The sequence below is a fragment of the Patella vulgata genome, chromosome 8, assembly GCF_932274485.2.
Source record: "Patella vulgata chromosome 8, xgPatVulg1.2, whole genome shotgun sequence".
Classification (NCBI taxonomy): Eukaryota; Metazoa; Mollusca; class Gastropoda; family Patellidae; genus Patella; species Patella vulgata.
Genome location: NC_065886.2, coordinates 52712748 through 52740198, shown reverse-complemented (window position 1 = coordinate 52740198; position 27451 = coordinate 52712748). Strand labels below are relative to the sequence as shown.

At 36.5% G+C, this 27451-nt stretch overlaps 1 protein-coding gene across 1 annotated transcript; it reads left to right on the top strand.

Annotated features, from left to right (window-relative positions):
• LOC126831053 (sodium-dependent proline transporter) lies at window positions 1-27180 on the top strand. The gene is made up of 16 exons (XM_050561660.2): window positions 1-126; window positions 2766-2783; window positions 13675-13798; window positions 14161-14292; window positions 15256-15477; window positions 16461-16635; window positions 17808-17946; window positions 18681-18815; window positions 19605-19708; window positions 20651-20775; window positions 21414-21526; window positions 21877-22008; window positions 23231-23330; window positions 24501-24601; window positions 25031-25189; window positions 25630-27180. The coding sequence occupies exons 1-16, from the start codon at window positions 109-111 to the stop codon at window positions 25810-25812; spliced, it is 1980 nt and encodes a 659-aa protein (XP_050417617.2). The 5' UTR covers window positions 1-108; the 3' UTR covers window positions 25813-27180.
• Window positions 27181-27451: the final 271 nt, after the last annotated feature.

The window sequence follows — 27451 nt, the reverse complement described above, 5'->3', positions numbered from 1 at the left end:
CTTCTCGGCTAGCATATCGTTATAGGATAATACACAGTTGTAACAGGGACGATTCCCTATCAATTTTATTTGGGATAAAGCGAGCTAATAGGTTCCGGTCCTGTTAATATGGGCGGGAAAAAGGAGGTAAGAAAAAATATTTGTAAACAGACCAATTGTTTTATTTTGCCAACCTGATTTAAATTTTAAATTTGAATCTTTACTACTTTTGTTATAGATCGGGTTTATGAGTCGGTCTACGTTTATCTTAAAGGTGCAATATGCAAGGTTTTTATTTTGGCTTCAATGAGAGAGAGAGAGAGAGAGAGAGAGAGAGAGGGTTTAACTCCACTCGACACAAACTAGGTCATTTCGGGACTAACATATAGTTCAATTTTATTTCAATAATTCGCTTGCGCGTAGGGGTCTTTAGCAGTAGGAGGAAACCGGAGGACCCGGGGAAAACCCACGAGGTTGGACAGGCGACCCTACTCCTTGTCACGTACAACCGGGGAATCGAAACCACGACAGTTGTTGGCTTCTCATAAAGTCTGTCATTGAGTCGACAGGCGTGGTTTTGAATCCCCGGCTGTACGTGACAAGGAGTAGGGTCGCCTGTCCAACCTCGTGGGTTTTCTCCGGGTCTTCCGATTTCCTCCCACTGCTAAAGACCCCTATGCACAAGCGAATTATTGAAATAAAATTAAACCATATATAGTCCCGAAATGACCTAGTTATGTCGAGTGGACGTTAAACCCCATCTCTCTCTCGCGCGCATTTGAAAGCTGCAGTCTGAGTTAATCAACTTAGTTATTTTTTCTAAAAAAATATGTTTATTGCTTACTATTATTGAAGACATTGTCACAATTTCTGTGTTAATAATTTTAGTTTTTTTTCTAAAGTATTTTTTATTGCTTACTGTTATTGATGATGTTGTCACAATGAAATTTTATTATGTTATTCAAGAATTTGTAAGATTTATTCGTATGGTCGTTTATTATTGTAAGATTTTTACTTTTAGTTGGGATTCATGTCACAAAAAGTTGCCTGTTAAAAACTTTTCATACAATTTTTGAACAAGGAACGGGAACCAAGCACTACTCATCTGGGGACGACGCTCTATGAAAAACAAATAAGGCTCCGGCAAATTATATACGGTCAACATATCTTTTTACTTTTAGTAGCTTTGGGGAATCACGTGGCTAAGTGGGTAAGACGCTGGCTCGCTAGCCTGGAGGTCGGGTGTTCGATCCCTGCATTGGCCGAGAAAGTTCATCCAGATTTTCCGGCGTGGTTTCCCCTTGTCAGTGATGCAGGACGGAGGGGCTGACAATGACAGTTGTCTAGTCGTTCGGATGGGACGAAAAACCGAGATCCCGTGTACACATTGGCGTGCACGTGAAATATCCCTTGGCAGTTGGAATTCGATATAAGAGTATGCGATAGTGCCGCTGCCCGGGCAAAATTTCCCTCATAGCACACTGTATGGCGTATGCCCGTCTTCATTAGCCCTGGTTAGGAGCAGAACAGTAGGACGCTAAACCCCATTTCATTTCATTTCATTTTGTAGCTTGTTTATCCTCGGTGGCTCGGTGATTGGGATGGTGACTTAGTATATTGTAGCTTGTTTATCCTCGGTGGCTCGGTGATTGTGTGGTGACTTAGTATTTTGTAGCTTGTTTATCCGCGGTGGCTCAGTGATTGGGGTGGTGACTTAGCATTTTGTAGTTTGTTTATCCTCGGTGGCTCGGTGATTGGGATGGTGACTTAGTATTTTGTAGTTTGTTTATCCTCGGTGGCTCGGTGATTGGGGTGCTGACTTAGTATTTTGTAGCTTGTTTATCCTCGGTGGCTCGGTGATTGGAGTGCTGACTTAGTAACCTGGAGATTGTGGTTTGATCCCAGTGTTGGCCTACAGATTTACTCTGGAGGTTGGGGTTTAATTCCAGTGTTGGCCTACAGATTTACTCTGGGATTTTCAGCCTGGTTTTCCCCGGTTTCATTGGCACGTGACGGAGAGCGTGGCAACGAAAAGGTGTCTAGTCGTTCGGATGGAACGAAAAATGTCAAATTCCGCGTATGCTTTGCGGTTTACGATCTGTAGAAGAGTTGAAAATCATCGAAACAAAACTCGGCCACAGCGACACTGCCAGGCTCCGGTGTCCAAGATATTAAACCCCATTTTATTTAAGGTTTATTTACGCAAAACAGGTCAGATGATTCTCCTCAAAGAAATTGCTTGATACTTGGTGTTCATTGCGGCAAGAAGATGACCCCGATCTAAATTCCAAATGACAAATCTATTCATGGTTATTTGCAATCAGATAAAACACAGATCCTATTTCGTTTCGTTTTTTATAGTTCAAAATTTCGTCTTACTTGTCTTTACTACACTAGGATCTGGAAGAGTTGTTATATAACCCGCGTTCTGGATGATGTGAGGGATTAGCCAAGGAAACGGCCTGTTACGGCGAGTTTTTGGCGTGAGGTGCACGGAACTGTGGGTGACTCACTAAAAATATCAACGCTGATTTGTTAACCAAACGTCTGACGTCATCGGGTCAAAAGCTTTTCGTTTGACCTCTGACACGACCTTCCACTACAACCGCTCAGATCTTCATGTAGTGTACGCCATCAAAAATATAAAAAAAAAACCGAAACGAAATATAGATCTGTATTTTAATCAGATTGTGTTGTTTGCATAATATTTAAAACAATGATCAATAGAAGAAAGTTTTGTATAATATGTATTTTTGTTTTGATAATATTTTTTTTTTAATTTAAAGGTTGTTGAAACTCCAGGGGTAAGAATTCATGATTGTATAGCTTGTAGTATCTTAATTAGACAGCATTTTTCTTCTTCATTGCACCGCAGTTTCTTGCAGCTTTCTTTTAATAAAAAATTCATGCTTAAAAGGTGAATCTGAATCCGGAATTGCTCTTTAATTTAATGCCGCTTGAATTTCAAATCTTGTCTTATTTTAAACGTGCGATGTTGTTAGCATGTTGAAGCAACCAGCAATGTTGTGGTAATCACGGCAACGAGTGCGATCATACTAACTATTTTCAGGCGACGGTCGGCGGATTAACTTCGCTGCTCAATGAACATCTCGTTAAGGCGGGATACTCTTCCTTGTTTGACATTTGGAAACTCGACTCCAGCGTCAAAAGGCAATATCCGTTGCCATCGCAATGACGCACGCGTGGGTTATTTTTTCTTGCAATAAAGTAACAATTGAAACTTGCTTTACAATACCTATAAATCTCCGATGTGCGCTAGACTTTAAGATGAAATACATGATGTTTAAAATTAAATGTAGACCTGAATATTGATCCACATAGAACAATGGTAAAACCGCTATTTTAAAATGATAAAACATATCTCCCCGTCATTCCGTTAGATTACTTAAAGGACAATATTGGTGTCAGTCATTATCACGTATTTAAAATTATATTTGGGACGTATTTAACCAGTTCTATCACATATTACGTGATAATGACTGACACCAATATTTTCCTTTAAAATGTGTTATTTTCCCCGTCTGATATTTTATCAATCGCAGCTGTCGATGAGTGTAAAATCGTAAATCCAACAATTGTGTCTAGTTTCTTTTTCTCTAGTCTGAAAAAAACAAGAATAAATTTGAAGTGATTCAAAATATCTACCAACACTTGTACATAAATTCCTAAATGTTCTCCCTATCTCAAGCCACATTATCAACCATTACTCCTTGTCACGTACAACCGGGGATTCGAAATCACGCCAGTCGACTCAATGACAGACTTTATGATACAGCGCGCGCACGCTAACCATTCAGGCATCCAACCCCCCATAATGGCCATTAATTTTTGCATGAGATCCTCGGTCGTGGTTTAAAGCACGAGATCTGGCCTTGACATTATAATTGGAGAACGCGTGTCTATTTTTTTTATTATTATTTTATTAATTGTAAAGGCATTATTTCATTGTTATTATGGTCTAGTCATGCGGTTGAATCGTGCTGGAAAATGGTGATTATTTTCTGAAATTAAGTCAAATGAAATAGATACATATTTGAATTGAAATACCTTTTGTGTGATGCCTTTGTATAGAAATAGGACATGGAGCTAACCCAGTGTTTTTTTCATCTTTTAACGTCTCGTCATTCTCTGTAAACATATTTTTTACAGTTTTATTCACCATATACGATCGGTTAAGCGATACCCAGTTTTATAGTGTGTTGACTCCAGTTTATCCCCTCGTTAAATGTAAGATATAAAACTATTCATTAAATGTATCCCTTCTTGACCCTGACCCCCCACCACCTGTGAGGCGGCGTAGTGTGGTTGTTGTTGTTTTCGAGCTTAAAGTCCGCCTCCACATAGGGTGGTATCGCCGACTATGCAGTGCGGTTAGAAAATTGTTGAGAAATAGCCCGATGTGACTCTGTATCTTCGAATTGTAATTATTCTTGTATTACAGACCGTTTGATTGTGTGTTACGCATGCCTGTCATTCAAAGAGATATGAAATAATGTTTTCGTCGCGTTAGGGGCCGGGGATTCTAGTCAGGCCCAGAACCCCACTGCGGTTACGCAGGGCTTTACTTTCAAATATATATATTATGAAACAAACGAAAACGTCACCCGTCCCACTTCACAAAGTATGTATTTGTGTATACGGTCAATGCCTGGTTATTCGCATTACATGACCTATAAAATGAGCTCACATGACGAAGCAATACTAAAATTGAATAACTGTCAACGATCTTAGCTACAATAATACATTTTTTTTTCTAAAGCTAAATGACTGTCACCGACAGTTTAACATTTTTCTTTTCTACACCAAACGGACTCGTGAAGTCGTGTGTTGGCACAGGTGTGTTTCCTTGTTCCTATGAGGGAAATTTTGCCCTGGCTTCGGCACTAGGGATCTTTTGCGTGCATGCCAATGTATACACGGGACCTCGGTTTTTCGGCCCACCTCAACGACTAGACAGCTGTCCTTGTCAGGCCCTTCGTCCTGCACCACTGACAAGGGGAAACCACGCCAGAAAATCTAGATTAACTTTCTCGGCCAATGCAGGGATCGAACACCCGACCGCCAGGCTAGCGAGCCAGCGTCTTACCCACTTAGTTACCGCGATCCCCCAAATGCATGCTGAGTTTTGTATTATTGTTTTTATTATTGTATTATCATTGTCTAGTCATTCGGATGGGACGAAAAACCGGAGTCCAGTGTACAAATTGGCGTGCACGTAAAAGATCCCTTGACATTTAGAATTCGATATAACAGTAGGCCGTAGTGCACATTGTATGGCGTATGCACGTCTTCATTAGCCCAATTCGGAGAAGAACAGTAGGACATTTTCAGGATGCATTTTATCCCAATTTTTACGGTGAAATGACAGTATGCTCTATACTGACATAAATCTCACAGATAAATGCTTTGGTTTTTGTTATCTTCCGTTTTTCGTCGTAAAGCACAATTTAGTAAACTTGACATTTAAAATATACGACTCGTACATGGTGAATCTTGATATATGTTCAAGCACGGAATTCTCGACTAGGATGTGCTCGAATTCAAATGTATGTGAGGGTTGAGACGAACCCGGAAGACTGCGAATTGGAATATGGCTTTAAATATATCTTAACGCAAACGTGCACATTTAAAACGAAATGGGGCCATATAACATAGCGCGTTGATTCCATCAACTTGGCAAAAATTGTTTTTCATAGAGATAAAATCCTCAGAAGAATCACAATATTTTGACATGTACAACTTAAACATACATTATTAATTAGGCATTAATTAACTCATCCAGACCATAATCAACTCTCGATGCCATTGCTAGCCTGCGATATTTACTGGATTAGAACCTGGTCTGCTGCTTCTGATTAAATCAAAAAATGGGTAATCGAGACTAGTTTTTTATCGTACCGACTTTAGTAATGATGATCGAGGCTAGGCTCAAATTTCAATCGCTAAATACTCGGTTTAGGGTGGATCAATTTGACTGAAATTTTCATCAAATTCCCTTTGCATTATCTAGTTTTTAACTATTATAGTGAGAACTGCCGGCTCTTTTATCTAATCTTCCATAATGTATCTTTAATGTTGCTGTGTCTATCGGGTTATTGGCCCCTATACGCTACCATAATCAAGGCAGTCATATTAGGCCTAGAAATGTAAATTTAGTTTTATGGCTTATATTTCTAGCTCAATTACCTGAATAAGGATCCAGGTTATTCAGAATGTTATTATGACCTTTGTTGATATGACAATAAATATTTGTGAGTTTCGTTTTACTTAAATTAACAAGAATTACGGGCACCTGTCAAATGATATATAGTTAAACGGTTACACCTATAATAAACAACATTGTTCTTATACATCTGAAGCTTGTACTATCTTAAAGACGATGTAGGAGGACCGCACCACATACAATTAAACAAGACACAGCTACAGATGTTTCAAACAGATCAAGGAAATGGATCCTGGAGGGTATACTATATACCGGTTCTTTTCCGGTTGTTTTCCGGTCTTTTCTGGTTGTTTTCCGGTGTTTTCTTGTGATTCCGGTGTTTTCCGGTATATAGTATTGCCGGGCTCACTCCAGTAAAATAAATTCCATGAAAAATGACGTGGCAATTTGGCCTGAAACGAGTGCAAACTTGAAATGGCTGACTCCGACTTAAGTCAGAATTGAACAGTTTTAATAATATCTGGACCAAAATGGATGTCTTTTTGGGGGGGTGGGGTGGGCATGGTCTTAAACGCTGTATTTAATTATTTCATGTCTCCAGTATAAATGTCGTTAGTACAAAATTTGCGCTTTTAAATAAAGCAATAAAATGAGAGCTTCTGTTTACTCGATTCCTTGACTTAATAGTAAGTGCAGTGAGACTGCACCACACACAATTACACAAAACAAATCTACGGACAAGACAGACAGAAATCACAAACAAACGTACATATCAGAATTTCTCATTACGTTTAGGAAATCCGATTGCCACCTAAGCTGCGTTCACAATGCATGCGGATTGGTTTGTCGCGGATGCGCAGACTGAAGTCAACGCTTTAGGCGGGTGGGGGGGGGAATCTCGCCACCCAGATGGAGACAAAACGAGAGTAGAAGTGAACACGCGTGCATAGTTATTCGATTCCGGTAAATCTGTTGATCTGAATCAAGCGCGCCTCACTCAAATTTTGACTTCGAATAATCCGATTCGGAATAGTGGATCTAGATTGAATTCCGAAATATATACGGATTTGTTAATTCAGATTCAGTTAGGTTTGAGGGAATTGAATGTTACGCAAAAATCCGGGAAAAAAATTATTCTGAATTCAGTTCAGATTAAACCCCCAGTGTGAACACACCTTTAAGTATAGCTTTATTTGTTAACGGTATCCAATATGGTTCAAAAATTGATATCAGTACTCTTCTTTTTGTCTGTTTCATTATGTGACCTATGTTTTTAAGATTTTATAATAACCCACAGTGTGAACGCACCTTTAATAAACATAAATAATCTCTCTCGCGGATATGGTTCATTAATCTAAGCATATCAAAAATTCCCCTTTTTGAAATAACCCCAAGTAAAGATGTCAACACCTGTCATGTATATGTTTGTTTCGCTATCGCTATAAATTGTATGTTTTTTGTAATATTTTATTTGGCACATCAAAAGAAAAGGGACATAAATGACATGCGCGCATGTATGTTTCATTATAAAGTATAACAATCACTGTGTTTCGTGTTGTCATGGTGTAACATGATACAAACTGTGTATTAACATAAATATTGTAAAATATATTGTATTTAAACCGAATAACCTATATAAATACAGCTAATTCCGGTCATATTCAAAGATCCCCTTCCGCTTACAAAATGAGTGATTTGATGATATATTTGGACTAAAAACACATTCAAACTAATTAATCTATCAAAATTTGGCTTCAAATCCTTCTCAAAACATTGCCTTCGTGAGGGAATACACCTGCTATAAAAAAAAATCTATTAAAAAAGATGTCATGTTTTGTATCACGTGACTTGGTTGACGCGGTACCGTGAGTGTATTTTTTTAAAAGTGAGATTGAATGTTTCTACTTTCCATATATACCAAAATTGCCGTACTTTTATCGGAAAAACACTCCGATAAATATTTTTGTGGGAAAGTATCTTTAAAGTGGATAATAATTACTAAGAAATTCGATATTTCCAAATACCTTGTGTTATTGATCTTGCTCTTTTTAGGTTTGTTCTATTGTTTTAATACCAGATTAAAGTTTAAGGGAAGTGGGATAAGACCCTCGTGTCGCGGGGAATGTATTAACATTTTAATTTGTAACTGCTAACGGAACCGGAAATTTTATATCCGTGACTTGTGACTTGTGATTTTTTTGATTTTTTTAAACAATATTTTTATTCATTAAATCTGAATTTGGATTGGGGAACAGGCTATGCCTATGTTAGTCTCGAAATGACCTGGTTTGTGTCGAGTGGACGTTAAACCCCATTTCTCCCTCTCTCTCTCGCTCGCTCGCTATGCCTATGTGTAACCCCTCTCTCTGATTTAGATACATGTACACATTATAAATATACATACATAATTGCATGAATATAGAACATATAGGATAATATAGAGACATAGATGAATGTACAGTGTTCAGAGCTTGAGGTAACCCAAGAGTTGTTTTATGGAGATTTAAATCTTTTTAATAAGAGAATAAATTGCTGGACTTATTGGAAACTAAGTGTGTTTATCTCAGAACTAAGTTTTGACCTGTGATCTCCATAATGGAGAAATGTCCGATATATTTTAATAAATAAAACTAGCCAGAACCTTTTATTGTTGGCCATGACCCAATTGGGTTGGCAGTGACAACTTTCTGCTGTAATTTAGAATGTCCTTGTAGTTTTCCAGGGAGTAATATAAAGTAACCCGTTATTTCGTCTTTGAATATATTATGAATAGGTTTGCTTAACACTAGAGACATATTTCATATCAAGAAGCTCTGTATTATAAATAAGCTGTTTCCTACACAATTATCATAAGTAGAGCAGGTTGAATATTGAGCAGTAAATATGTTAATAGAAATATTATTTTGGTCTTAAAGTAGAGCAAGATCATATTAAGATCATTATTTTGTCTTGATTCAGACTTCATGCATACAAAGATGTTTTCGGGGATTTCGTAAATCAGTGCTCGCGCGGTCTCGAAGCTTTAATAGTCAGTTCGTTTTATGTATAATATAAAATTCACAAAAAAATATATGTTTTTAAAAATAGCATACGAGAAGATTAGATCGCATTGATAGGAAAAGATCATTACGATCGTTGCTTTAGTTGGGTGGTACTGAATCGCCTGTTATCTATAACGACCACAAAAATATCTTCTAATAGAGTCAAAAAATAAAAAAAAAATAATAAAAATTAATTTCGGTGCAAAATCTTTTAACAATTTTTTTTATCAAGAAATTAATTTTTATTTATTTGCTTAGGGCGAAGATTTCATCTTGATGTTTTGATGCAAACAATGACATAAAAGACATTCAGTGTTTTTCTTACAGGGGCAAAATCTCTTTGGCTTGAGGGGGAAACTGAATTAATATATAGATGTCTTCAACAGATAATTGATGTCTGTTCTCAAACAGACTCCAAGGTGAATAACCGACATTTTACATCGATGAGTTTAGTCGAAAACACTAAGTGCATGTATATTTATTCTGCTTCTTTTTAAAGATACATTATGGAAGATTGGGTAAAGAGCTGGCAGTTAAATATAATAGTTAAAAACTAGATGATATAAAGGGAATATGCTTAAACTTGCTTCACTCTAAGCCGAGAAAACCCTATTTTAAAATCTCTGTAGCCTCGATTGTCATTGTTAGCGCCGTCACGATAATTAACAAAGTCTCGATTATCCACTTTTGCGTGTAATCATCAACGGACGTTGCGCAGCAGATCGGATTCAAATCCTATGAAAATCGTATACATAACATGGCATCGAGAGTTAATTATGTCCTGGATAAGTTAATTAATGTCTAATTAATAATTTAGATAACATTTCAGGCCTAAAGACAGACCCTAAATAGGCACATTTAGCTCTTACATACTGTATGTTTAATAAAATCGAAAATGTTTAGCCTTAGTGAATATTATCAAAACTGTTAAACAGATTAGAACCACGTTACAAAATAGTATACAAATTTTGTAATAATGGTGGCCATTCGGAGCAGAGAGCTATTGGCAAAGTAGACAGCTCGCCGTGTGTAGACTTCAAAAACTGTGTACGATTAAGTTTTGTGTCGTCAATTTAACCGGGAGTTGATTTGTTTACTGGTTTTGTAGTATTTGCTTCGATTGAATTTCTCACTGAAGAACAAATGGTTTAAATGTCTGCCGATATGCACTTTACAAAGGAAAACAGCGCAAATAGTAATTAAATCATGGAGGTATAAAAGACCTACCAATTTCGCCGTTATTTCTCTTATTGATAGAAAATAAGTTCTAAAGGGGCATTAATCCTCTCAGTCATAGGGCCAAAAGCCGCTCGTATGACCTCTGACGCGTCCTTCCACTATAACTGGTCAGATCTTCATGTAGTGTAGGCCATCAAAAGTATAAAAAGTTAAAACGAAACAAAATATAGATCTGTATTATAATCAGATTACCTTCCATTGTTAATCCAGGGCAGATCGGGATTCTTTAAAGTTTCAATTTCATATTTTACGTTATATTTTTAAAATGTATTAAAATAAAGCCCTAAACTAGATGGTATCTATAAACAGTCCTACCTTGGTAAAGAATAATCCTATTCATCCTATAATTCACTAGTGCCAATTGAGAAATTGGCAAAAATATCATTTTCAACTTCAAATTCAAACGTTGGAAGATAGCTATTCCATGGTGGGGAATAGGAAAACAAGGGATGAAATTGTGTTATTATTTCCGGTGTGAAGATTTTTAAGTGTGAGAAAGATAACCTATGATCGTATAATAGTGTGTTGACAACCTGTTGAGCAAAAGACAGAAATAATTATGTTTTGACTTTCTTAGAAAATATGAAATTGTAACTTTAACAAGTTCTTTAATAAACCTACACATGTAACTGAAGCCGATGTATCAAGTAACAATTTCATAATTATTATGATTTGTTTTCAAAACAGAACAAAACTGAATAAAGAAGAGTTATTGTTTCAAGCTCATGCTTGCTTGAAATTCCATTGATAAACTGGGGTCAAGTGTCCCGCAACATAGTGCCGAAAGGTTATGCTAATAAGTACATTTTTTAAAATTAAAAAAAATTCCATACCAACGGAAATTTTATGAGATGTCATGATAAATATAGGTCACTGGTCTTAGTTCTAATAATCCCTTTTTATTTACTTCTTTTCTTGTAGATAAAAGGATAAGGTTGTTGTATTAACATAATAAGCCGATAGAGAAGTACTATAGCACCCTTTCTGTCTATGTACAAAGTTGAAGTTGTGTATAATAAATATACTATTACTACATACGCCCCTGTTTACACTGTTGGCTACATTCAGTTTTTAAGACATAGTTAAAATACATCTTTTAATATTTCGGTTAAAAATTTGCTTTCATATATAATTCTATCTAAGCATCTTTTATTCCAAGTTGACATTTTAATCTATCAGTTTAAAGTAGATGTAGCAACATTCATGTTTTTTTTTTATATCAATTTATCAAATCCCACCTAATCTTTGTATAGAGTAAAACTTATTATGTTTTGTTCATCTAAAAACAAATTGAATCTTAACACAGGGTACAATTTTATAGATACACAATTACTGAGTTTAATACTAAGCGACGTTTCGATGAGAATCCTCTCATCTTTATCATATCCACGTCGGTAACGTCGCTTAGTATTAAAATCAGTAATTGTGTATCCATTAAATTATAAGCCCTGTGTTAATATGTTCAATTACTAAATGCCAATCAAAGAAGAAATTGAACCTTGAAAAACTTCACATTTCTCAAATATACAGATTTAAAACTCTTATTCTTAAATTGCAATGTTCATCTGTTGGGGTTCCAACCTCGTGGGGTTTCTCCGGGTCCTCCGGGTTCCTCCCACTGCTAAAGACCCCTACGCGCAAGCGAATTATTGAAATAAAACTGAACCATATGTTAATCCCGAAATGACTTACATGTAGTTTGTTTCGAGTGGACGTTAAATCCGATTTTTCGCTAATATTTGCGACCTGGAATAATGTTTGGCGAAATACGTCAGAAGTCTCAATCGAATGGCAATCTCTAGTGTCTTGCTATTCCAGTCTGCACTGATAGTATTTATTGCGCATGATCTCCAGATAAGAATATGCCGTCACCGTTTGACATGGCTTGTGGAATATGGGCTAACCGTGGAATATTTCTAGCCTAGTTCTTTGAGTCTCTTGTTACAAATGGCGCTGAAATGCATCATGGCACACGCTTCGTGTACCAATGGTAAAATGTTTATTTTGTATTAGATATTGGATATCAGAGGCCCATCTTTTCCCGGTACGACGACAACTTCAATAGTGATTTAAATTGATAAATAATTTATGTTTTCAGTGTCGAAGAATTAGAGACTTCGCTACTTTAATCTTATAGGAATATAATACTGTTTATGACCCCCCTTGACCCCACTCTTTAAATCCGTCTATGACCATTGGCTAACCGTTTTTTTAAGCGTTAGTGACATAGTAACCTAAAATGCTGACATCCATTTTATGCATGGATGCTTCAGCTTCAGATGACAAGTGTCTGTTATACAAGAGCTCTTTAGATACAATGAAATTCTAGTATATTATAATTTGATATACACCGAGACGCATCCACATCATTCAATTATATATAATTATTTACTATGGACAAAGAAATTAGATACTTTTATTATATCAAGCCTGCTGAATTCTGAAACTTCAACAACAAAACAAATACCGTGTAACCGTAAAGCAAACTTTTATACATAAAATATATAGCCTACATTATGAAAAAATTCTGGGACCCATGAAACTACCTTGTTATTTAATGTCAGTTTCTTAAAACCCACGTACCATTGCAATATTGAATACCCTTTCGACAATCGATGTAAGCTATAGCCAACGATTAAATAAAAAATTTGCATTCAATGTGGTATATTTAGTAAAATTTTCGTCCTTGATATTTTGATACAACCAAAGTTTAAAGTCGTCCGGTAAACGCGTTTGAAAGAAAAGTTGTAAATGATTATTTTAAAAAATCAGTGCATTCTCGGAATTGCATATGCCCTTGCACCTTACATAGAAGTCACTTTAATCATATCACCATCTGTACCTGAAATGTGTGCATTGCCCTTTCGTTGCGTTTTATTTGAAATCCTTAAATGGCTTAATGACTGGTAATATAACTTAGCAATCCGGTTGTTTTTTTACCCTCCCCCCTCCCCCACACAATAATAACGATTTCTTCTATTAACTTCACCTTCTTAATATAATATTTTCAGTTAATATTTTTGTTTTGCTTTTTAGTAGAAATGTAACTTTTCACTCCAGCATCCTACCAACTTTAATAACAAGCGTTGTTTTGATATTAATTGTTTTCATTTTGTATTTCAAGTTACTGCCACTTTATTATACTGTTTCTTATACGAATTGCTATAAAACATTAATGGTTTCGTTATCATACGTTCTGATATACCATATTTCTTTATTTATGTTTTTAAGGAAGGGGAACTGGATAGAGGAACATGGTCGGGGAAATTGGATTTTTTCCTGTCATGTGTTGGATATGCTGTTGGTATTGGTAATGTGTGGAGATTTCCATACCTATGTTACAGAAATGGTGGAGGTAATATATGTATAACATTATTTAACTGATAGGGGCTGGATGGTCTAGTGGTTTAACGCGTGCGCGTGGTATAACAAGGTCTGTCATTGGGTAAAATCGCGTGGCTTCAATTATTCGCTAGAACGTGACAAGGAGTAGGGTTGCCTGTCCAACTTTGTGGGTTTCTCCGGGTTCTCCTACGCGCAAGCGAATTATTGAAATAAAATTGAACCATGTGTCCCGAAATGCTTGCTTTGGCCTTTCATATAGAATTATGAATCCAAGGATCTTAAATTATTTATGTTTTAAATTTACTAGCGAGTCAACGATCCAATTTTAAACCTACGATCATTGTCTTGTTTGTTTTTTTTTTTTAATTTCAGCCACATTTTTAATACCATATATTATTATGTTGGTTATTGCTGGGCTGCCACTCTTCTTTGTTGAATTGGCTATTGGTCAGTTCTCTTCGGAAGGTCCAATCACAGTATGGAAAGTCAGTCCAATATTCTCCGGTGAGTACGCTTCAATTTACCTTATTACTTGTTAAGGCCCTTTAGTTTGTAACTCTAAAATATTACGATATCGAATCAAGGGCCAGTGTAGCGTTTTCAGATTACCACCATTTCTAGATGACTCATAACAAGGGCTTAACTGTCCAATGAATTCGGATCGTGGCTCTCTTGGACTGTGAAGTGTTTTAGAATGCTAAATGGGTATCACGCCCACTTTAAATTAAACTGTGATAATTTAAACATACATTATGCAAGAGGTAAATCTGCCTTTTGCAGGTCTTTCTTTGGGTCTGAAATGTTATATAAATTATTAATTAGACATTAATAAACTTATCCAGACCATACATCAACTCTCGATGGCATCAGATACTCCAGGTTTTAACTAGATTAGAACGGTCCGCCATTAAAAAGTTCGATTTAAAACTGGGAAACTATGCACACACCTTTTCAAAACTACAAACGGTGATAATGTGGATTCGAAGGAAGTAATCTGAATGAAATTTTCAATATTTTCATTTTACATTATCTATTTATGAGCTATTGTAGCAAGAATGGTCATTTCATTTTCTAAATCTCACCGCTGGCTCGCTAGCCTGGAGGTCGGGTGTTCGATCCCTGCATTGGCCGAGAAAGTTCATCCAGATTATCCAGCGTGGTTTCCCCTTGTCAGTGATGCATGCAGGACGGAGGGCCTGACAAGGACAGCTGTCTAGTCGTTCGGGTGGGACAAAAAAGCGAGGTCCCGTGTACACATTGGCGTGCACGTAAAAGATCCCCTGGTAGTTGGAATTCGATATAAGGGTAGGCCTTAGTGCCGCTGCCCGGGCAAAATTTCCCTCATAGCACACTGTATGGCGTATGCCCGTCTTCATTAGCCCTGTTTAGGAGCAGTAGGACGTTAAACCCCTTTTCATTTCATTTCGTTTCTAAATCTTACATTATGCATGTTTAATTTATTTTTAGGTATTGGATTTGGAATGTGTATAGTTAGTGGAATTGTCAGTATATATTATAACATCATCATTATGTACGCTGTGTACTACATGTTCGTATCATTCGTTCATTTGGATGACATTCTGCCATGGCAGTCTTGTAACAATACCTACAACACCCTGGAGTGTCGTGATAGACCATACCCCGATCTGCCCAACATGAATGAATCAGATAGAGTTACCGCCCTTTGGAGTAAGTTATGGGGATGTTCGATTGAACGTTCCGGTATTGAATTCTGTCAAACCCCAAAATTAATGACAATCGAGTGAAAATGGGATTATTTCGGACTAGAACGCATGCGGTGACTGCATGAGAAAATATCTCAGCCAACCATGACAGCTGAAACATATTCGTTAGGTTTAATTACGTCACGATTCTACTCACACCACCTCCGTTGTCGGGACTGACAGAACTGTGACAGGACTGAATTCCGCGTCACTCGATTGTAATTCCGTCAATTCGGAACGTTCTGGACTGACAATCGAGCATCCCCAATGTGTAATTGTATTCTGGGTCCTGTTTCACGATATGTTAACTAAGATAAAATTCAAATTTTAGTAATTTGATTGGATAATATTAGATTGATTTTAGTGCTTAGCCAATCAAAATTGAAATATCTACTAAAATTGGATTTTAGTTTTAGTTAAGATTTCGAGAAACAGGGTCCAGTTTTGTAGTTGATTGAAATCCTCCATTTACCTGGGTGGAAGCTTGGCCATCACTCATTTACATAAATTGAACCTACATGGGTTGAACCTGGATCAGCAACTGAACATTCGGTATATTGATGTGTAGGTCAATCGCTTGGCTCACCAGAACGCTAAAATAAACATAATATCAGCCACGTAGCTAGCCCTTGAATATCAGTATGAAGCCGTGTGACATTGGTTGAACCCCCCCCCCCCCACACACACACACACACACACACCCGCTGCTAGCTACGGTTCTGATAATTATGGAACGGCTGCACAGTATTATTGACAACGACTAAGCTAAATTCGTTGACGATGGAATTGACCTCACTACTGATTCGGAATGGAAATTCGAGGAATGATGGGTGCATGGATGGACCCTGATTGATCGATTCACTCCCTCATCCAAACAAAAGGTATTTCATTAGGTTCAGCAGTTAATTAATGTAATTCGTGTTGTAAAATCTATGTTAAATCTTCCAGAGGAGGTCAACGTGTCTTGTATAGGTAGCAAATCTCTCTTGCCTGCCTTGTCCAGTGCTTACAACTTGACCACAAATATGACCTACGTTACACAGCTTAACTCGACGATGTTGCAAGACGAATTAGTGAAAGACTGTAATTATATGTTCCAGTCAGCGTCTGAACAGTTCTGGAAGTAAGTCTATTCTTTAAATTCCATGACCAAATTTGGTGATTAGATTCGAATTTCATGTACAATATGATTCGAACTTTGAAGTTTATTACAAGGCAGGGGGGCTGGATGGCGGAATAGTTAGCACGTGCGCGCTGTATCATAATGTCATGTCATTGAGTCAACTGGTGTGGTTTCGAATCCTTGGTTGTACATCACAAGGAGTAGGGTCGCCTGTCCAACCTCGTGGGTTTTCTCCGGGTCCTCCGGTTTCCTCCCATTGCTAAAGACCCCCTCGTTCAAAGGACTGGCATTCCGTTTGCACTGCGCTTGTATTTTGCCGAACATATTTATTAGAAATTACAATAAATTTTCTTTTAAAAATTAAAACAAAAAATTTATGTTGGGCCATTTCATGATTGTTTTGTTAAGCCCAACACTCATTCAGTTTTATTTTCCATAATGTTTTGGTATTTTTCATTAATTTTGGAATTTCACTTATATCATCCTAATTTTGTTATTAAACAAATGACCGTCATTTCATCAAATCACATTTTCACAAACAGCAGTGTTCTTGTTGCTTTTGCTTTTCTGATATGGAAAAAGACACAAAATATATTATGTTTATATTCATGTTACATTAATTTAAGGTTAACGAGTATAGAGCTTTAAAAAACAAGAAACAAAATTTCACAAGCACACACAATAAAACACACCGCTGCAACAGCTTTTTCGAATGATTCTACTATAGCGGGCATAATATTTCAGTTAATCTACAACTTTTAAAGTTACAATTTCGTATTTTCTAAGAAAGTCAAAACATAATTATTTCTATGTCTTTTGCTCAATAGTTTGTCAACTCACTATTAAACGATCATAGGTGTCATTCTCACACTTAAAACTCATTTACACCGGAAATAATAACACAATTACCTCCCAATTACCTCACTTGTTTTCTATTCTCCACCATGAATTAGCTTTTTTCAAACGTTTGAATTTGAAGTTGAAAATGATATTTTTGCCAATTTCTCAACTAGTAATAGTGAATTATAGGATTAATAGGATTAATCTTTAACAAGGTAGGACTGTTTATAGATACCATCTATTTTAAGGCTTTATTTTAATAAATTTTAGAAATATAACTTAAAAATATGAAATTGCAACTTTAAATTTAATAACATACTTGACTGTTTCAGACGTTATGTTTTACAACTACAAGATTCTGACGGAATTGAAGACATAGGAGGTATCAGCTTGAGGAATTGTCTTTGCCTTTTCTTCACGTGGATTCTTATTTTCTTTTGTTTAATCAAGGGAATTAAATCTACTGGAAAAGTAAGTTGATCATTGATCATTAATTTTGTCCCGTCTTCATTAGCCCAGACGGGACAGAGTAGTAAGACGTTAAATCCCATTTCATTTCATTAATTTTGCATAAACAACCACTTTTTATACGACCACATGTTCATGTTGACGTACATATATAGCAGTCGCCCCTGTCTGTCCGGACGCCCGTCCACAATTGGTTTGTGGACACACTACAGGTCTCAATTTTTATCGGATTTGGAAGAAACTTGAAAAATATGTTTATCTGCCAAAGAGCTCGACTCCTTTTGATATTGAAATGTACCGTAACTTTATGGTTTATGGACCCAGATTTTACCCCCCCCCCAAAAAAAAAAATGTGTTATAATATTTATTTCACTGTTAGACCACAATTTGAATTTCATTAAAGTTGGACCGAAACTGCCCCTACAAAATGACTGCTAACCTTACGGAAATATAGTGTAAAAGTATGTAATACCAAGGTTGTGGACCCTCTAGACGCCATAATGTTTATCAGATTTTTATGAGATTTAAAATATATGTTTTTATCCCAAAGGTCTGAGATATAACTCTCTGAATTATGGCCCCTGTTTGTATGAAAAATCGCTTTTTTTAGCTTGTTCTCTGCCCATCTCTAGCAAAATATGGGCGTATCTTGCATGACAACCCCATGTTGCAAATACATGCGTACTGTATCTATAATTTAAGATATATATATCTATAATTTCGATTTTTTATTCCAGGTTGTATATTTCACTGCTACCTTCCCATATATCATTCTGGTTATTTTGTTGATCCGTGGAGTGACATTACCTGGTCATATGAAAGGAATTGAATTTTATGTCATCCCTCAGCCCCAAAAACTTCTTCGTGCAAAGGTGAGTAACGGTATAACTGGGCATGAGTATTCCCAGATAAATTTATCTGAGTGGCGCCTGCGTGTCCCAATTCAAGTCAACAAGCGCTTTAGTTGAATAAATTTCGTGCACTTCAGTCTCAAATGTATTTGTATGAGTTGTCTGTTCTACTGCAGGTTTTTAATATTCTCGTTTAAGTGACTTTTAATTGATTTCTTTTTCCAAATGCAAGATTATAATTCTCAGTTTTTTAGCTCATGGGCGTGGAGGGGCGAATGGTTAACGCGTGCGCGTTCTATCATAAGGTCGATCATTGAGTCAGATGACTGGTTTCGATTCCCCAGTTGTACGTGACGAGGAGTAGGGCCGCCTGTCCAACCTTGTGGGTATTCTCAGGGTCCTCCGGTTTCCTCCCACCGCTAAAGACCCTACGCGCAAACCAAGTATTGAAATAAAACTGAACCATATGTTTGTACGGAAATGACCTAGTTTGTGTCGAGTGGACGTTAAACCCCATTTCGCTCTCTCTTTTAGCTCATTATACCATTGTGTAAATACGTATAATAATACCACAACGAAACCACAGAACTTGCTAACCTTTTCGACTCGCTACGCTCGGCATTACGGATTTGTGTTTACCACCAAACTTGAAGATCGTTAGCGCACCTCTGGCAAAATCCCATATCGACTCAATTTTTTTTTTATAAGCAATATTTTATTCAGATTTGTATCTGAATAGGGATTGGGGAACAGGCATAGCCTATATTAAACCCCACTCCCTAAACCCCTCTATCGACTCGATGTTTGTAGGTATGGGGTGATGCTGCTACCCAGATTTTCTACTCTCTGGGTATTGGTTTTGGTGGATTATTAACCATGTCATCATACAATAAATTTAAAAACAACGTTTTCAGGTAGGCGCTCTTTAAATCTTAAAATGGACGCCATCATCCTCTCAACGTTCACGGTACATTAACTGTACTAAGATGCCATAAAATTTTAATTTTGTATAATACATGACAACCTGCTGTCATCAGTCTTTTAAATTTATTTAAAACCAGTGAGGCGTTAAACCAAAGATTTCTCATGATCCAAGTTTAACTCAGTGATTTCATGAAATCTCTAAAATCTTCGTGAAATTACTGAAATATCTGACATACAAGTTTGACAATTTTACGTAGCACTGTAACATTCATTGACGGTTAGAATATTCATTGGAGTCAGCCACAGCCAGAATGAAGGATGCACAAATTGTTTAAGATCAATGTTACCTATACCTTTCTGAAATATTATTATATTGTAGCCTACATTTTCACTCGAAAAGGGTTTATTGAAATTTGCATATTTAAGTATTATAACTACTGTTCTCGTGATGATGAAATAAACACTATAGTAGGTTTGTTTATAAGTTCCAACCTCGTGGGTTTTTTCCGGGTCCTCCGGTTTCCTCCCACTGTTAAAGACCCTTACGTGCAAGCGAATCATAGAAATGAAATTTAACCATGTGTTAGTCCCGAAATGACCTACTTTGGTGTCGAGTTGACGTTAAACCCCATTTCCCTCTCTCTCTCTCTTGGTTATAAGTTAGTAACGTGTTTCTATAGATTTGGGAACTTAAAAACTAAAATCTATAGAAACAGCCAGCGCATTGCTCACTAAGTCACCGTGGCTCCTTAAGCTAAAACGCACTGTACTTCACGTTGTGTAAACTACGGTACTGTATTAAATTAGCTCCTATCATGCGATTGTTAATGCGAATGTGTTCTGTACTAAACCATGGCTTCACCTGAATAACTTATACCAAATAAATATGATATTTTTGTCTTAACGAAAATGTCCTCCCTTTTTATTTACAGGGATGCAGTATTAGTGTCATGTATTAACTGTGGTACCAGTATTTTTGCTGGTTTCGCCATTTTCTCCTTACTCGGATTTATGGCTACTGAAACTAATCAAGATGTAGATAAGGTCGCCAGTCAAGGTACTTTGGATTATCTGATTCATTAATGACACAGCACGCACGCGCTAACCATTCGCCCCCACCCCCTCCGTAGTTGTCACAAACACTTGTTAAGCCCCCGCAGAACAATGAAGAAATTGTGAGGGTCGTATCCATTGCTACCTGACAACCAAATAAGTGTGGTTTAATGGTCAAGTGTGAGACATTAAGTAATATATTGATATTGCACGATTGCGTTAGCACGAGGTCTATATCGACTATATCTATATATCACGAGGGTTTTATCTATATATCACGCAATGTCTTGCACGAGACATTAAACAACTTAAAGTACGGACACTATCCAGCACGTGCATTTCAATCAAATACCTCTCGCGGGTCCAATATATCACCTAGTATAGATACATGTAATGTACGCTTGACACATTGCCAGTACCATTCTTTGAAATAATGGTACGCCAACATCAAAGAATGACGTCACATCTATGTTTTAAATATACATAAGTAATATGACACTCTAGCGAATCCAGTTTTAGTCCTCATCTGTCTATTTCGTTTATATTTTAAGCACTATTCCAATGTGTTATATTTTTTTGTAGCAATTTAATTCACTGTCTTTTATTTGTCATTTTGATATTTATCAATTATCCTTTAAACAGGTCCAGGTTTAGCCTTTATTGCTTATCCAGAAGGGATTGCTCGACTTCCGGTGGCCCCACTGTGGGCATTTTTGTTTTTCTTTATGCTGTTAACCCTTGGTATGGACAGCCAGGTAACGTTTATAATAATTTTAAATCAACAGAAATACACATTCATGAATTAAATAACACTCATTTTAGGTGATTTGCTTGCACAATAAAATAAATGCCAACATATCTCTGTGTTTCTCACAATGGCCGACGAAACCTTGCACGGGTGATATATGAATATATGAATATATGAATATAAATGATATGATATGGGGTTTAACGTCCTACTGTTCTGCGCCGACTGATTAATAAAAACGAGCATAAGTTGTACACTATGAAAAGAAGGAAATTTTGTCCAGACAAATATAAGAAGACCAATTGAATGTCTTTTGTTTTAGTTGTAAACCAAATCTGAACTTTATTCTATTTTCAGTTTGCTATGATGGAGACATTAATCAGTGGTATTACTGATGTTTTCCCCCATGTTTTGAGAAAACGAAAACTGATTTTCACTTTCTTCTGCTGTATGGTTGGTTTCCTGTTGGGTATTCCACTCACGGCTAAGGTAGATACGATTTAAATTTAGTTCTAACCCCAATCTGATTGAAACACAGATCCTATTTCGTTTCTTTTTTTATAGTGTACGGAACTGTGGGTAACGTATGACCTCTGCCGCGACCTCCCACTTCAACCGGTCAGATCTTTATGGAGTGTAGGCCATCGAAAGTATAAAAAAACGAAACAAATTATAGATCTGGGGCCGGTTGCTCAAAGCTCTGTTAGCTTTTAACATGGAGTTAACGGATCATTAACTTTAACGGAGAGAAAGGTTGTTGCTGGAAGCCCCGTTAACTTTAACCTGTAGTTAACTTGGCGTTATATTTAACGGAGGTGTTGGTCTCCGTTATCTGTTTAATGATGGCATTAGTTGGCTGTAGCAAAAAGTCATAGATTACATTGTACCTATGTAATTTTCTATAGAACATTCTAGAAGGTTGGGCGATGCGGGCCTATTCCATTTTCTATAGGATGAAATTCTATACTATTTTACAGAATTTTGGTGGCCTGTACGAAAAAAATGGCCCCATAATTCTGTAGTGCAAATCCCATAATTTTTCCTACAGATTTAAAAAATAAAGTATTCTATGGTGTTTTCTGTAGTAAATTCTAGTTATCTTTTTGTCTTTAATCAAGTTTTGTGAAGAGACTGCACAGTTAGTTGTCTCACTGTCTTCAGTTTCTTGTTAATACTAACTTCTATGAAGTTGTTATACATGTACATAAGTTTAAAATTCAGCCAATGAACAAACAGTATTCTCTTGGATTAACTTTAATGAATCTGTTAGCTAACGGATAATGAAATTGACTTTCCAGCAACAGAAATTTAACGGACCGTTAACAAACGACAAGTTACCAAGATAACGATCCGTTAAACTCTAACGGATCGTTAAAATAACTTAGTTTTGAGCAACCGGCCCCAGTACGCTAATGTTTTTAATGTTCAATATGCAATATCTTTCATACTATATATTTGTAACTGTTGTTGCATGGCAGAATGGTTAGCACGTGCGCGCTGTATCATAAGGTCTGCCATTGAGTCAGCTGGCGTAGTTTTGATTCCCCTTTGTACGTGACAAGAAGTAGGGTCGCCTTTCAACCTCGTGGGTTTTCTCCGTGTCCACCGCCCCACCCCACTGCCCCCTTTCTCTCTCTCTCGCTCTCTCTCGCTCTCTCTCTCTCTCTCTCTCCCTGACCACGGTGTATTATGTTTTGTATTATTTTATTAGGGTGGAATTTACGTGATGACATTAATGGACTGGTATAGCGGGAGTTATAATTTGATGTTTTTAGCCTTGATGGAGATTGTGTGTCTGATGTACGTTTATGGTAAGGCTCGTTTTATTTTGTGGGCCATCGCCACTCGGCAAACCTCGGCAGATTCCGGAACCCTACATCTAGCCTGGGCTGTATGACATTCAGTGATATGCACCTACGCCTATACATTTGCGATGCGGCACCGGTTTACTTATAAGGGAAACTTGCCCGCGTTTAGAAAGAAGTTCTCAAAATTGCGTCGTTCGAAGAGTGTGTAGAATTTTTAGTGCAAATTTGTCCTTGTCTAAAGAAAATCGGATAAACTTGAAAGAAAAACAGCTTCAAACTTTGAAAATTTTGTTTGATAAAACATTCTTCAAATACGTCGTCATCAATGACGTCATTAGACGTCATGGACAACGCCATTGTAATCCGGGAACTTGAAAGTAGTTCTAATGGCGGACTTTGTCATACAGCCGAGATTAGATGTAGGGTACTAGAATCTGTTGAGGTTTCGTTTTTTAATACTTTCGATGGCCTCTACTACATTAAGATCTGAAAACTTGTAGTGGAAGGTATGTCAGGGGTCACACGAGCGGCTTTTGACCTATGACGTTAGACTTTTTATAAATCAATCAGCGTTGATGTTTCTAATGGGATAGAATACCCACAGTTCCGTGCAACGCCGTAACAGATCGTTTCATTGGTTAATCCCTCACATCATCCAGAAAGCGGGTTGTATAACTCATGCAGATCCTAGTGTAGTAAAGACAATTAAAACGAAATTTTGAACTATAAAAAACGAAACGAAATAGGATCTGTGTTTTAATAGGATTGGGACAACATAAAGTACTAGATACTACCGTAATAAAATACTAACATTAGTTGATATGTTAATCATGTGGGTTAATCATTAAATATATAAATGAACGTCAAGTCTGAGATTCACTCGAATGTTAAACAATTATGCAGCCTACATTTTGCCCGCACCCCCCCCCCCCACACACACACACACACCAACTCCCCTCCACCCTGTGGTCTGTCATCTTTTAAAATTATTATTATTTTTGCTAAACATCCCTCTTTGTGTTTAGAATTCCACAATATTGACAAGGAACTCATCGCTGTAAATATGTAGCTAACATGGTGCCATGTAAAATAATAATAGAACATCCGAATTATTTCAAAGATGTAACTAGATTTAGACATACAATAATTGTTATTCCATTTTTTACCATTTAGGTATCAAGAATTTTTGCGAAGATGTTGAAATGATGTGTGGGTCCAGACCTAATTGGTATTGGCTAGCAACTTGGATGTGTCTATGTCCAGTAGCTCTTGTGGTAAGTAGTGTTTGATTTTTTCGTTTGAATAAACTTTGTCACTGATTTGAGTATGAATTTGTCAACGATTGAGTAAAAATTTTTCAGTATTTTTAATTTTAGTAAGATTTTGTAAACATACAAATTTATATTTCGTTTCGAGTAGGGTAAAAGAAAGTGACACAAAATTGTGAGCTTTGAAAAACGAAACGAAATAGGATCTGTGTTTTAATCAGATTGCAATAAAATTGGGCAGTGATTTGTCAAAGTAAGAATTTGTCAGCAACTAAGTACAAATTTGTCAGCAATTAAGTAAAAATTCGTCAGTAATTAAGTAGGAATTTGTCAGCAATTAAGTAAAAATTTGTAAGCAATTAAGTAAAAATAATTTATGTCGGCAATTAAGTAAGAATACGTCAGCGATTAAGTAAGAATTTTATTTATTTATAGTTTATAGTGATTATTTCCGGAGTACAATATGAACGTGCAAGTTATGAAAATAGAGAGTTTCCAAATTGGGCTGAAGGTATAGGGTGGATTATGGCCATGCTGCCTGTAGTCGTCTTTGTTATTGTATTCATCGTACAGGCTATACGATATGGAGGAGTGGTGAGTTTATTTATTTATTTATTTATTTATTTATTTAAAGATGAATCTGTTATTAGTTATACCCAGAGCCTTATATATAAAATTATGTCTATTTATACAGAGCCATATACATATATCCATTTATACCCCGTGTTTTTGTTGCGATTATCCTCAGATTGTTAGCTATGTTGTTTGGGTATTATTTATTCAGATTTAAACATTCTAACCAGTCTTAGGAATGTCGCTTAAGTACAGTCTACTTATATTCGTACCGTTTACACGCATTCCGTTGTTCAGTGCGCTCTCATCTCAACACGTGTTTAAGAAATGCTCGATCCGGATTTATAACGACAGTATGATAATAATAACCTTGACAACAATTGACCAAATATGTAATCACAGAGAAATCGAAGATGGCTGATTACACCCAATTGTTTTTAAAACTGTGCCTTTTTTTCCAGGTAAAAGGATCAAGACCTACAGCAGATTGGGGCCCAGCGTTGCCAGAAAACAGAACAATTCCACGTTACCAGAATGGCACCTATGACTTCGAAGGTGAAGATAATCTGGGCCTCGTTTATACAAGTTCCCCACCGCCATATCCGATTGCGAATGGCGACAAATACATCGTAGCACATCTATAAAATTTCCTATATCTTATATTTTGTAGCGAAAATGTGCTTTTGATAGGGTGCCCCACACAGCCGAATAAAAGTTAAACTGTTACGACGCCCTCAAATGCTACTTTCTATATTGGTTACGTGCCAGAATGACATACGTGAAATTGACATGTTGGTCATATTCTATATACATCTAACAATAAAACAATATGATTAAAACACAGATCCTATTTCGTTTCGTTTTTTATAGTTTCAAAATTTTGTTTTACTTGTCTTAACTACACTAGGATCTGGAAGAGTTGTTATATAACACGCGTTCGGGATGATGTGACGGATTAGCCAATGAAACGGTCCGTTACGGCGATTTTATAGCGTGAGGTGTTCGGAACTGTGGATAACCCACGAGAAGCATCAACTGGTCAGATCTTAATGTAGGAGAAGCCATCAAAAGTATAAAAAAAACCGAAATATAGATCCGTATTTTAATCAGATTGACAAAGATTAACAATCCCGAGAAATCTAATGTTAGAGAATTTTACTTTCAGTAAGATTCATAACGAAAGATTTAACAGAACCATTTTGCTATGTTATTAACAATGTCGTTCAAGGCGGCGTGGCGTCGAATTGCTTAGTAGAGTTCTTATCTCCGACGATATCATTAGAATACGGCTGACTCTAAAAAGAACAATGCTGTTTAATTTCTGGCACCCTTCTATTGACGATTTTAATCCTTACATTGCTCAACATCTATAACTTTGAACTCTTTTTATTATTTATATTAATAACTCAGATATACAAATAAAGTTATATCTCCATTTATATTATTTCTAGAAATATTTTTCTGTTGATCTGGTGTGTTATTTGTTACTAATTTTAGTTTGATTTTCTTCTCACTGTATAACCAACTGGCGTAAGTTACAACTGGTTGTAAGTGACAAGGAGTAGGATCGCCTGTCCAACCTCGTTAGTTTTCTTCGGGTCCTCCGGTTTCCTCCCAATGATAAAACCCTAGATTGTGTCGAGTGGATTTGCAATTTATTGTAAAATGATTTGCAAATTTATTGTAAAATGATTTGCAAATTTATTGTGAAATGATTTACAAATTTATTAGGAAATGATTGGCAAATTTATTATAAAATGATTTGCAAATATATAAGGAAATGAATTACAAACTTATTCGGAAATCATTTACAAATTTATTTTGGAATCATTTGTAAAGTTATTATGAACCTGTTTGTTAACTGTGTAATCATTTACATTTTTTGTATTTTTTGACATCTGTATTTGTCTCAGTTAATGTTGGTTTAAGTCTTTCAACAATGGTATTTTTATATCATTATAATTCCTATAAAATATATTATTACAATTTTATCCACTGTTTATTGATAATTGATGTATGTACAATTATATTTTTTAAGAAAGTACTTTTCAAAACGGTGTTTGTTTTATATATGATAGTAAAATGATTACAATAGGACACTTCACGTTGTGTTATAGGAAGCTATGGCAAGGAGGGGGTGGGGTTGGATGGCCAAATGGTTAGAACGTGCGCGCTGTATCATAAGGTCTGACGTTGATTCAACTAGAGTGGTTTCGATTCCTCGGTTGTACGTGACATGAGCAGGGTCGCCTCTCTAACCTCGTGGGTTTTCTCTGGGTCCTC

Coding starts and splice junctions, on each gene's coding strand:
- LOC126831053 (XM_050561660.2), top strand. Junction 13,799..14,160: donor ATGTTACAGAAATGGTGGAG/GTAATATATGTA, acceptor TTTTAATTTCAG/CCACATTTTTAATACCATAT. Junction 21,527..21,876: donor CCCTTGGTATGGACAGCCAG/GTAACGTTTATA, acceptor TTCTATTTTCAG/TTTGCTATGATGGAGACATT.